The sequence below is a fragment of the Hyperolius riggenbachi genome, chromosome 10, assembly GCF_040937935.1.
Source record: "Hyperolius riggenbachi isolate aHypRig1 chromosome 10, aHypRig1.pri, whole genome shotgun sequence".
Taxonomy (NCBI): domain Eukaryota; kingdom Metazoa; phylum Chordata; class Amphibia; order Anura; family Hyperoliidae; genus Hyperolius; species Hyperolius riggenbachi.
In genome coordinates this window covers 196,583,128-196,595,999 of record NC_090655.1, presented here as the reverse complement: position 1 = coordinate 196,595,999, position 12,872 = coordinate 196,583,128, and the positions used below count along the sequence as shown (strand labels likewise).

Sequence of the window (12,872 nt, the reverse complement as noted above, 5' to 3'; positions counted from 1 at the left end):
TTTAAGTAAACACAATGTAACAAGTGTGGAATGTGACACACTCTCTCTGACTGTGCAGGAGCTGGAGGACAGCCAGAGACTGTGTGTCACATTCCACACTTGTTACATTGTGTTTACTTAAATGTATCTATCTAAACTTCGGATGCGTCTGCATTTCTCTCCATGGAACTTTAAAGCTCTGTGTGTAACCTTTCTAATGCTGGTCTAGTAAAAAAAAAATGCTGGTTGCATCGAATATGCTGTAAATAATGTTTTAGAGCAAAGTTGAAATGCTGGGTTATATTCCGCTTTAAGCAGTAGTATAGCTGACATGGAACTGCCTACCTTCTCTTTTCTACACACAGTTGTTTCAGTAGTTTTGCTCATTGTAACGGTGTCACTCTGACACAAATGCAATTTCAATTCCTCTTAGTTTGCAAGTTCTTTTGGGCAGGGTACTTCATTGCTGTGTCAGCTCACTTCAACCTTGTAATTTACTTCCTTATTTAATGTGCAGTGCTGTGAAATATACTGGCACTTAAGACTTCAACCCCATTTCCAAAGAAGTTGGGTAGATGCATAAAATGAACATACAAATTAAATGTGATGATTTTCAAATCATGTAATTGCTATAATTACTTGAAAATAGTACAATACCAACTTCTAAAAATGTTGAAACTGACATTTTGTTTCATGTAAAATGGCCCACCCATTAAAAACACGTGCTAGCATGACTTCACAGGGGGACATACCCTGTGATATGGAGGGTGGGACGTCACAACAGACATACCCTGTTGCTACAGAGGGTGGAGGGAAGACGACAGCGCGGGAAGCAATACAGCAGCAGAGGTAAAGTAGAGAACAATGAGCTTAGCTGAGACAATCAAACATTCTGGATCCCTCTCTGATCAGATAATGACTTGACAGGGATCTATCTGATGGTCACATCGACCAGTGTATGGCCGTCTTAACACAATCTAGTCAGGGTGGAGCTAAGAGGGGACATCAGCTAGTCTTTTCCTGGGAACCCAGTGTTGGCTCTGCTCACCATCTCTACAGTCGAGAGCAGAGAGACGAGGTGGACAAGGTCAGGCGATGGCTCTGTCCATAGGAACTCTCATTTTGCTGGCAGCACTATACTTTGTGCACAGATCTCTGGGTCATGTAAATTACTTTTCCACAGGAATTTTTTCTGGGACAACTGTATCAAATATGAACATCGTGTGACCAATAGCACAGTCCTCTGTTCACCTTTACTAACAATGAGAAAATCAAAGGGGGTAAAGCTAATGATTTTAAGAGGGTTTTGAAACATGGAATTGGGAGTGCCAAGTTGACCAAAGTGAAACAGAGATCCCAATCTGAATTGTTTACCATTTTTAAAACCTCAGACCTGACGGCTCTGGCCCCTTGAAGACCAGAGCTGTCCTTGCCCTATTTTGTTTTTGTGATTGCTGTGATTGGCTCACAGCAATCACAGGGTCAGAAACCAATGAAATGACAGATACAGTAGTTCTGCTGCCAGCGTGAAAGCAGAGCAAGTGGGTGCAGCGATGCGAACAGCGAGAGCGCGGCAGAGGAGACTGAGATCTACGTCCTGACAGGAATAAGCTACCCCAAATAGGGCGCAGATTTCAATCATTCAGGTCTGGAACCATTTAAACCTCTTTCCAAAATCTTTGCACAGCAGCCCATGTTGGTCTGTGCTACAGCTGACCAACCTGCACAATTGCTTGGCTGAGCTGCCTTTATAACTGTAGTCTCACCGAAGCACATTCCAGAAAAAGAAACGCTCCCCCCCAAAAATTCTCTGAAGCGCTTTTTTTTCCTTAGGTTGCCCTTGAGCATCAGGACCGATCAGCTTTAACATGGTTTCACTTATACAGAGAGGTCTGAAGATTTCACACCAAGAGCACTTTTTAGCAATTTTCTAATCTATAGAATTTTGAAAAGCTCTTGGATAATGTATCCTCATGGGCCATTTCACACTGGAGTCATTAGATTTTGTAAAATTCACTGCATGTAGCATTTCTGAAACAACTGCAATTCTGTAGAAAGTACAGGAAAGCAAAAGCGCCGTAAAAGCTCTTTGAAATCACTTGGTAAAAATTTCTATGAAAATAGAAAAAAATTTGTGCGTGTGTAAAAAAAAAAAAATCTGACCTGGGTCGTTTCCTGAAGTGGATAGGAATAACAACCTCTCTTTAGTGACTAACGGTTATTTTAACAGAAGCCTCCGTATTACAATCTATGAGATCACAAACCAGGAATACATGTTTTCCTGCACAGTTGGACAGCAGCCAAATAGGTCAGGAGACACCTTATATCTTATGACATTCAAAACCCAAGAATATTCAATTATCACAGGGGATACTGAGCAGGATACGGATAACAGATCTGAAAGGTAAATCGACTTATTGTGCTACAAATTCTTCCACCTTCCCAAAAGTGCAGAGGATTTAATCCATTTATTACTAGGTTGACCTTTAAAAAGGATAAAAGTATTTTCAAGTAGGTACTATTTCAGCTGATGCTATTCTATAAAGTCCTTTCATTTTGTATGCACACTCCATGCTTCTGCGAGTGCTCCCTGTGCTCTATAATTGATTTAACCTGAACACTGTGACCCTATTTTCTGTGCATGCAACTATTTCTCTGTATTGCTACACCGTAACGCTTCCTCATGCTTGCCTGAATTTTGTTTACAACTTAAATAAGGGATGGTAGCATACGGCGTTTAATGACACCTCTAACTGCTATAATTTCATCACAGTTACTAACAGATTAGATGTTTAGAAGTACATTAAATATAGTAGGGATGCTGGTTTAAATCGTCTGTATGTAATGTAAAAGCTGCAAAAGGAATAACAATTTTGTTCGACCAGGAAAGACATGCTGCGGCTTCTGCTGCACCTACTCTGCTAAAGGTACAGGGCTGGAGGAGAGCAGGAAGCATGGGGGCATAAGAGGCACACACAAAGGGACACGAGATACAGGGGGACATAGGAGGCACAAGGGGAGCATAAGAGGCACAGCAGGACACAACACACAGAGGGGGCAGAAAAGGCATGGGAGGGGGAATAGCCATGTGTGAGGACATAAGGCACATGAGGCACATACACACAGCATAAAGAGCAAGGGGTGGAAACATAAAGGGCATGGGGGGGGGGGGGGGAAGACAAAAGGCATTAGGGGGGCATAAGGAGGCACAAGTGAGTCACAGGAAGCACAGAGGGTCATAGATGACACAGAAGGTGACACTGGAGTCACAGGGGAACAAAGGTGACATAAAAGGGGAATACTGGGGACAGAGAGGGCACATTGTTCCTGTTTAATGTAAACCAGCGGTTAAAACATCTGAAGAATCGATACTTACTTGGGGCTTCCTCCAGCCCAATAAGCACATGCGAGTCTCTTGCTGTCCTCCCGTGGTCTACTGTTCAGCCGCGATCAGCCCGGTAACTGGCTCAGCCACGTCAGTCTGTGTCTACTGCGCATGTGCAGTAGGTCCACGCATGCTCAGAAGACCCAGACTGGACCCGACTGAGCCTGTTACAGGGGCTGGTCGTGGCTGAACGGCAGACCGAGGGAGGATGGCGAGGGACTTACACGTGGCCCGTTAACACTCTAGGCGCTGTTCAAAACCCACGTGTTTGTGAGTAACTTTTATAATAAAGATAATTTTACCCTAACGGAATTATGCTATGAGAGGTTTGTTTCCTCATGAGGTCCGTTTGACTTGCAACATCATCTGAGGCAGCACCATCGTTTGAAGACTTGGCACCGACTTACAGACCTGCTGATCCGATGATGGAGACATGGAACGATCATTTGACCAATCTTGCAGTGGTCAATCAGGCTGGGTGAGTGCAATCCCTAAGGGGGCATATTGATATCTGTGGTAACAAAGCGGAGCACTATCTATCAACACAACAGAGGGACTCACGCGCTTATGGCACTGGAAGAAGCCCCAGGTAAGTATCGATTAGTTAGACATTTTGATCTCTGCTACACTAAGAACGGATTCAGGTTAAGAATGAACCTACAGACCCTATCTTGTTCGTTAAAGAGACACTGAAGCGGGAAAAAAAAATATGATATAATGAATTGGTTGTGTACTATGAATAATTACTAGAAGATTAGCAGCAAAGAAAATATTCTCATACTTTTATTTTCAGGTATATAGTGTTTTTTCTAACATTGCATTATTCTATAATATGTGCAGATTACACAACACTCAGCATTCAAAATGAGTCTTTCAGAGCAGTCTGTGAAGTAATGAACTCTCCTCTGGCAGAGGAAAAGTAAATAGTCCTGGAACAGTTGAGATAATAAAAGTCAGATAACAGCCCTCTCCATGACTAACTTAGTCGGAGAGCTTAATAGCTTTTTTGCATAGAGATAACAACTGGAGTTTCTCAACTCTTCCTGTACTGGAAACAATTACACTGATGTATCTGATCTTAATGTTTTATTTCTTAGCTGTGCTACACATACAAATCATAATATCATCATTTTTTTTTCGCTTCAGTGTCTCTTTAACCAGAGACTACCTGTAAATACAAATACTTATTTATGTTTGTTGTGACAAGTTCAAGTGCTACTGTCCATATGTAGAGAACCGAAGAAAATAGACTACCGCCAGTTTCGACAGCAATTCTTTACAAGAGTCTTTTTTTAGTTTCCACCAGACTAGCTAACTCTGGAACTCACTAACTCTGGAATGAGAATCATATTTTGCAATGGCCTCTTCTAATGATCACACGGGGTCAAAAGTAACTGTTGAATTCTGGGCTTTATACCCACTCCACTGCCCGGATGTAGGGAGGATGTGTTATATATCTTTTAATGCTGCATGTTGGGAAGAATTTAGGAAGAAAAGATCCCCTAATCATGTCAACTGTATTTTACTGAGAAATAAAAAATTTTTAGGCTCACAATATAAAATGCTACAATAGAATTATCCCATAGTTGTGAATAGAAGAAAGTCTGCCCTCAGTAATCCTAAAGCTATCTGGGGTTGCCAGGATTTTACTACCTGCTCTGTGCAGAAAACTGGAATTTAGGATGTCCTGTGCTCCAGCGTACTGTTACTAAGTATAATCTGAACCATTAAAAAAAAAAAAAAAAAAAAAAATTATATATATATATATATATATATATATATATATATATATATATATATATATATATATATATATATATATATATATATATATATATATATATATATATATATATATATATATATATATATATATTTTTTTTTTTTTTTATTTTTTTTTTCCATGGGAGGTCCCAGCTGAGGGCATACAGGGTCAGTGTCTACTGAGTGGTTAGAATCCTTGCATTTCTATAGCAAGTTTTAGATACATGACTATGTGGCTCTGCATTCCTTGCTTTATCTTTATGCCAGCTTAAACTTTGCAACGGGAGTTCTTTGCACGTCCATCTCCATTGTAGGCCTATGTTGTGGCTTATTATTGCAATCTAAAATTACAAACACTGGTTCGCACGACGGCCGGGGGACCCAAACCACCATGCGATACCCAGTGGGAAGTGCGAGCAAGCCCTGGACCTCTCACAACCAGGGAACTCACCCACACTGCCTCTGAACTGAATGCTAACTGCAACACACACAATTTGCTCACTCCCAGCTAAAGCACTTTCCTACCTTTATTTGGTCAGACAGTACACCCGATTGGCTGACTGGCGCCTGCTGACCAAATAAAGGTAGGAAAGTGCTTTAGCTGGGAGTGAGCAAATTGTGTGTTGCAGTCATTAGTGCAATCTGCAGAATTTATGCTGCTTTTCTAATATATAGTTGTGGCCGGCCATGGATGTGAGTGGTGTTGTGGTTTTTGCCACCCCCTGCTTATACTCGGGTATTTTTTTTTTTTTTAATTTAAGGTAAAAGTTGGGGGGGGGGGGGGGGGTCGGCTTATACGGATGGATAGATCTATTATTTTTATTACCGGTACTATTTTTTTTTACATTAAATTCCAAAATTAACGGAGTAGCAGTATTATGTGTCAGATCAATTTTATGGTTAAACTAGACACACAAACAAAAAGAATAGGAGATGAAAATAAATATATTTATTTGAAATTCCCCTCACCTGATTCGGCCTGCATCTTCACTGCCCGGGCCTTGGCCAGTTCTAAGGCTGTGATCCACCTCTGACGCTCTACCTCAGAGCTCGCCTTCAGGTGGTAGGTCTGGGCTCCCCCATTTGAGATCACAAAGTTACAGGAGTCCTCCACTGAAATGTTGGCTGTGGCAAGGTTGATTGTGCCACGGCATGTATGACGCATCTCAGCTTTTGACCTGTAGGAAGACAGTGAGAGAAGTGTTTTTAACACTTTTTACATGGTTTTACATCCCACCGAAAAAAAACCCCCAAAAAAAAACCACATTTTTTAAATTTATTAAAGGAATGAAGAAAAAAAAATGGCCCTTCTACTGAGAGATTGTTTGATAATAGACTGCTGTCTTCCTTACTTCATGCCACAGGCTGAATGGTATAAACGTGCGCACATATGTAGACTCCCGCGGCACGCATGTACTTCAGCAGAATGGACAGCACTAAATATGCACAAATAGGGCGTTCATAAACATCCATTTTGCAAGAGGTGGTTATATGTAGAGCGAAAGGCCTGCTGAATCTGACTGCTATGCATTTTATGAAACTACTATGAGCCTCAGAGTTCATTCAAAAAAGGAGCCCAGATTACAACCCTGGCCGCCACTAGCGCTAACCATATATTTACGGTCCCTCTCCTGCTCTGGGAGATTGTAAGTTCAATTTGTTTGTAAGTTCAGTCATGTGTTAATCTATTCACATTTCACTATGTATATTTACCTGTGGATAACGTTGGATCTAGAGATATAGCACATATGTTTTTTGGCAGTTTTCAGTGTGCTTTTAAAATGTTTTAAACGATTTACAGCAGTTACACACACTACTGAATGTTTTGTACATGGAGACAACTCTGTATGTCTGAAACGTATCTCGAATAGTTTGTAAGTAGGACACTGCCGATACTGTATAATTACAGGTAATATTCATTAGCAAACTATCATATCAGGTACAGTGCTAGTAAAGAGTTAACTATGCCAGGTGAGATCAGCTGCTGTAGTGTCTTCTGTATTGATGACTGCTGTGTTTCACTGTGTCAGCAGGAGATCTCGCCTAGGTGATAAGGGCTAGTCACGCCATACAGCAACAGGTGCAGCCTGCCAAGGCTTTGCATCAGCAAGGAGCTCAATTGCTTCACGTTCTGCATGGGCTCCAGGAACGGCCGCACACAATCACCCACAAATCCAATACGCTAAATAGACAGGGCTTACATATTACAGCTGTAATCTAGCTTTTGGGTTGTTTTCTTATTGTTGCCCACAAAGCAGGCTACTAACACTTTTCTATTGACTTCTTGATTGGCTTATTAACCCCTGAAACAAATGCAATATAGTCCTGATTATCCGTAACTTAACTGTCAGTCTCAACTAACTACCACAAATTGCCGGCAGGTTTCACAAAAGGCGACTCGTGATGGAACTGTTGAGCTCTGCTGGGGCTAAGGCTGATTTCAAAGGCTCCCCTAAGGCAGAGTTCCCCAACCCTGTCCTGAAGGCCCACCAACAGTACATGTTTAGCAGAAAACCACAAACATGCACAGGTGAGGTAATTAGTGTCTTAGGCCTCAATTCACTAAGCTTATCTCCTGTCTTTAATAACATTTCTAGAGTTATCACCATGGTGATGAGGCATGTCGTATTTAGGAAACATTTTACCTCAGGCAAACCTAAAGTTAACTCTACTGTCTTTAAGTTAACTCTTCAATCATTAAAATAACTCCAGAGTTAAAGACAGGCTGTTTATTAACTGTGTGTGAAAATAACTACAGAGGAGGTAAATTAACTACAGAAGAGGTAACTTAAGGAATAAAGAGATAAAATAACTCTCTCAGTGTGTGGAGGTAAGTTTTCTCTTGCCTTATCTACAGCATGATCTTAGTGAATTGAGGCCTTTGTGTCTTAACCTCCTGGGCGTTACGCACGCCGGAGGGTTTGCAGCCGACAGTCCCCCAGGATGATTTTAAGTGATTGCATTGTTGTAACAGCTTCAGCTAGCACTAGGCAAGCTAGCAGTGGTGGCTGGCATCCTCAGATTACTTTTGATCCCCCCCGATTGCCGCTAAAAACATTACCCAGCCTGAAACCAGCGATTGCCGCAGCCTCCTTGGACAGCTCCGCTTTTTTCTATGGGGAGGATCGAACATGACGTCATGACATCGGCAACGTCATGCGCAGACCCGATCCTCCCCATAGAGAGGACCGGAGATGTGCAGGGAGGCTGCGCGGTCGCTGGATCCAGTGGGATCAAAAGTAATCAGGGGATGCTGGCCACCACTGCTAGCGAGCCTAGTGCTAGCTGAAGCTGTTACAACAATGCGATCACTTAAAATCATCCGTAGGAGTCCTGGGGACAGCCGGCCGTATGCCCAACACAGTGTCGGGCATACAGCTAAGGAAGTTAATTACCTCTGTGGATTTCCACAAAACACGCACTGTTAGTGGGCCCTGAGGACAGGGTTGGGGAACATTGCCCTAAGGCTCTGCCACCTCTTCACTAGCCAGGAAAGTGCTCCATTATGCAGGTTTTCAAAATTTGTGTTCCTAATGCATCACCCACAGCTGCCCACAACTAATTTAGGCCCAGGCTTCTGAGTCGCAGCTAGGCCGCACCTCACAGAAATGCTTCTCAGCTCTTCACACTGCTTCTACTCTCCTGAGGTGCTTTTAAAGAAGAACTGAACGCAGAATTTCCTCTCTGCTCTAAAAAACATATGCAACAGCATAATAACACTTAAAGAAAAACATTTCTGTTACAGCTCATACAACTCCTATAATAAATCTGCAGAGTGTCTACTTCCTGCTTTCATGGAAGCAAGCATATTGTTACTTTATTAGTTAAGCAATTGGCTCTCTGGTAGTCAGCTGACACAGCCGAATATTAGACATAATTAGACATAAATGAGGGGGAATTAGACAGGCTAAACTCTCCAAATACATACAGGGTGCATTTCTCTATGTCTTCCTTCTGTCCTGTGCAAGAGTTCATGTCCACTTTAAGGGGTTAATTGTTAAGGGACTTACAGAATGGCTGTACAGTACTACTCTAATACAGTACAGTGGAAGTGCTGTACAGTATACTCACCTATGGAGAGAGAAGGCTCTTCCCATTCCTCTCTCGGTCCCCTCACCCCTGCACAGTCACCCCCGTTAGCAGTATTCAACCACTAGGTCGAATACTGCTCTGTGCCACCATGGGAAGCTTTGGAAACCAGAGTGCTCCTGAAGACAGGTGGTTCCATACCGCGAATAAGTGACGAGCACGAGTGCACACCCACACCTACACAGTATGGAGTCGCCTGTCTTCGGGAGCACTCGGGCTTCCGAAGCCTCCTGTGGCGGCAGATTGAAGGGGGTGACATGACTGGAACAAGCAGACCGTGAGAGGAACGGTAAGGCTCTATAGGACCCAGAGCCTTCCCTCTCCATAAGTATCTATTTTTTTTCCCCACTAATATACTTTAAACTACTGTATTTTCACATTAATATAGAGTAGTTTTTTTTAACATGGAGTCTCAAGCAACCAAAAAGCACACTAACCAGGCATCAGCCAATCCCTGTCTGTGATGGATAACTAACAATTTACTACACTCACCTAAAGGATTATTAGCAACACCTGTTCAAATTCTCATTAATGCAATTATCTAATCAACCAATTACATGGCAGTTGCTTCAATGCATTTAGGGGTGTGCTTCTGGTCAAGACAATCTCCTGAACTCCAAACAATGTCAGAATGGGAAAGAAAGTTGATTTAAAGTGAACCTCCGGACTAAAAATCGACTCAGCAGCACTGAAAAGGCCTGGTGTTACTTTAACAGTTTCACAGCATCAGAACTTTGTTTCTCTTAAACAAGCCTCATTTTTAGCTGCACAGAAGAAAACTGCCCGGGCTTTTTTCCCCTGATGCTGTGCAAAGCATGATGGGATTTCTGATGTTGTTGTTCTCGTTCTGCTGTTTTGGTGAAATTTTTTTTTTTACATTTTGAATTTGACATTTGAAGCCTAGCGTGTGGAGCTGGGAGGGGTAATCAGGACACAGGACAGTTGGAACTGTGTCTCCTGCTCCTTGTCACCTGCTTTCAACCAAAAAGATGGCTGCCCCCATGACAAAGATGGCAGCCCCCATGAATCACAAACATTTGCCTGTTCTTTTAAAACCGGGTGGGTAAGAGATTATATTACCTATCTATTCTAATTAACATAACTAATGTAACTTGATGACAGTATGTTTGTTTAGGCTGAAGTTCCCCTTTAAGCAATTTTGAGCGTGGCATGGTTGTTGCTGCAAGAGGGGGCCGGTCTGAGTATTTCACAGTCTGCTCAGTTACTGGGATTTTCACACACAACCATTTCTAGGGTTTACAAAGAATGGTGTGAAAAGGGTAAAACAACCAGTATGCGGCAGTCCTGTGGGCGAAAGAAGAAGAGCAACGTTGACTGAAATAACCACTCGTTACAACCGAGGTATGCAGCAAAGCATTTGTTAAGTCACAACACACACAACCTTGAGGCGGATGGGCTACAACAGCAGAAGACCCCACCGGATACCACTCTTCTCCACTACAAATAGGAAAAAGAGGCTACAATTTGCACAAGCTCACCAAAATTGGACAGTTGAAGACTGAAAAAATGTTGCCTGGTCTGATGAGTCTCGATAGAGTCAGAATTTGGCGTAAACAGAATGAGAACATGGATCCATCATGCCTTATTACCACTGTGCAGGCTGGTGGTGGTAGTATAATGGTGTGGGGGATGTTTTCTTGGCACACTTTAGGCCCCTTAGTGCCAATTGGGCATCGTTTAAATGCCACAGGCTACCTGAGCATTGTTTCTGACCATGTCCATCCCTTCATGACCACCATGTACCCATCCTCTGATGGCTACTTCCAGCAGGATAATGCACCATGTCACAAAGCTTGAATAATTTCAAATTGTTTTCATGAACATGACAATGAGTTCACTGTACTAAAATGGCCCCCACAGTCACCAGATCTCAACCCAATAGAGCATCTTTGGGATGTAATGGAACGGGAGCTTCGTGCTCTGGATGTGCAACCCACAAATCTCCATCAACTGCAAGATGCTATCCTATCAATATGGGCCAACATTTTTAAAGAATGCTTTCAGCATCAATGCCACGTAGAATTGCCAGTGCTTATCTCCCTCCTCATTCGAATCCACATAGAATTAAGGCAGTTCTGAAGGTGAAAGGTGGTCAAACACCATATTAGTATGGTGTTCCTAATAATCCTTTAGGTGAGTGTATAATAATATGCAGGGCTGGGGAGTGGGCACAAAAATCATCCGACTCCTCAGTTTACAAAACCACTGACTCGGAGTACCTAAAATTGCTCTGACTCCGACTCCAACTCCTTAGTCTAATTTTTACAAAGGCTATGGATTTGGTTCAAAAATCATTCAACAACGACTCCTCAGTTTATTGAAACCACTGATTCCACAGCCCTGTTAATATGTCCAACCCTGTAATAAACAGTTCCCCAAATAGAGGCTCAACCTTAAACTGAGAAAAAAAAAAACAGCCCACATTCTATCATAAACAGCAGGCTGTTAAAGCACTGATACCTCCAAATTCTGCTGGTAATTCAGCATGAAAAGTGAAATAGCCAGTGCATAGACACGGGAGGGAATTAATCAAAGAATTTTGTCATAGCAAATCACGCTGCTACTTTTATAGCTAAGTGGCTGTGCTGGTTTTTCAGGGACTCTGTAACCCCCCCTCTCTCTCACTCAACAACATGGCTCGGTGAACATCTGCAAAAGACTTCAGACCGAAATATAGACATAAACAGCACATACGCTATTTCAGCACAGCCAGCAGGAGGATTTATGACTCAGTCTTCCCAGCTAAAGTAAATCTGTTTACATTGTTCTGTTTTGCATTAAGTAGCTTATAACTCAATTGATAAATCGCTCATATAGTGTGTGGGCAAGACACAAGAAAGGCAAAAAATAGAGTTTCAAGAATAGAGAACTTACAAACTTAACCTCAAACTGGGCCCTGACCAATAAGGTCATAATTCATTTTCAACGTTTTGTTTCCACCCGCATAATATCTGAGACCTCTGAAAAAAGCTGTGGTCATGCTTTGCATGCTGTGTGGTAACACATTAGCACACATCAATGCACTGGCCATATAATACAACTTTAGGAATGGTCACATCTCACATGCATTATAGTGGACTGACTAATCCTAAAGTACTGTCTACGTTTCCAGAAACTGAAAAAATGTGTTCCAAAGCAATTATACAGGCTATGAAATGAGTGCGTTGTAACATGCCAAATGCGTCACATGATGCATATATTGAACAGCACATCACTCCGGCAACACTCTGACCTCTAGAGTACCCTCTGCTGTTAGATAAGAACGTTGGCTCTATAATTTACATCTTTATTCACAGTATTTCATGTTCAAAGGCGCTTTGATTTAAGAGACACTGAAGCGGAAAAAAAATTATGATTATAATGATTTGTATGTGTAGTACAGCTATGAAATAAAACATTAGGATCAGACATAAGTCTAATTGTTTCCAGTACAGGAAGAGTTAAGAAACTCCAGTTATCTCTATGCAAAAAAGCCATTAAGCTCTACGAGTTTCAAAATCTCAGAGAGGGCTGTCTTCTGAAGTTTATTATCTCAACTGTCAGTGAAGAATTTTCTTTTTCTCTGCCAGAGGACAGGTCAATAGTTCACAAGATGGCTCTGAAAAAATCATTTAGAATGCTGAGTAGTGTGTAA

The 12,872-nt window shown here is 42.0% G+C and overlaps 2 protein-coding genes across 3 annotated transcripts in view; one reads left to right on the top strand and one right to left on the bottom strand.

Moving 5' to 3' along the window:
• Positions 1-12,872, bottom strand: part of LOC137536772 (oxysterol-binding protein 1-like) — a 40,340-nt gene that overhangs the window by 14,636 nt on the left and 12,832 nt on the right. The window contains exon 2 of the mRNA XM_068258979.1: positions 6,098-6,306. Within this exon, the coding sequence (XP_068115080.1) occupies positions 6,098-6,306 (209 nt within the window). The remainder of the gene's footprint in view (positions 1-6,097; positions 6,307-12,872) is intronic.
• The window catches only part of LOC137534172 (N-acyl-aromatic-L-amino acid amidohydrolase (carboxylate-forming)-like), a 94,781-nt gene continuing 84,247 nt past the window's right edge, over positions 2,339-12,872 (top strand). Inside the window, exon 1 of one of the 2 annotated variants that reach the window (XM_068255561.1) lies at positions 2,339-2,383. The gene's annotated coding sequence lies outside the window, so the exon portion shown is untranslated. The other variant, XM_068255563.1, reaches the window with a different exon arrangement.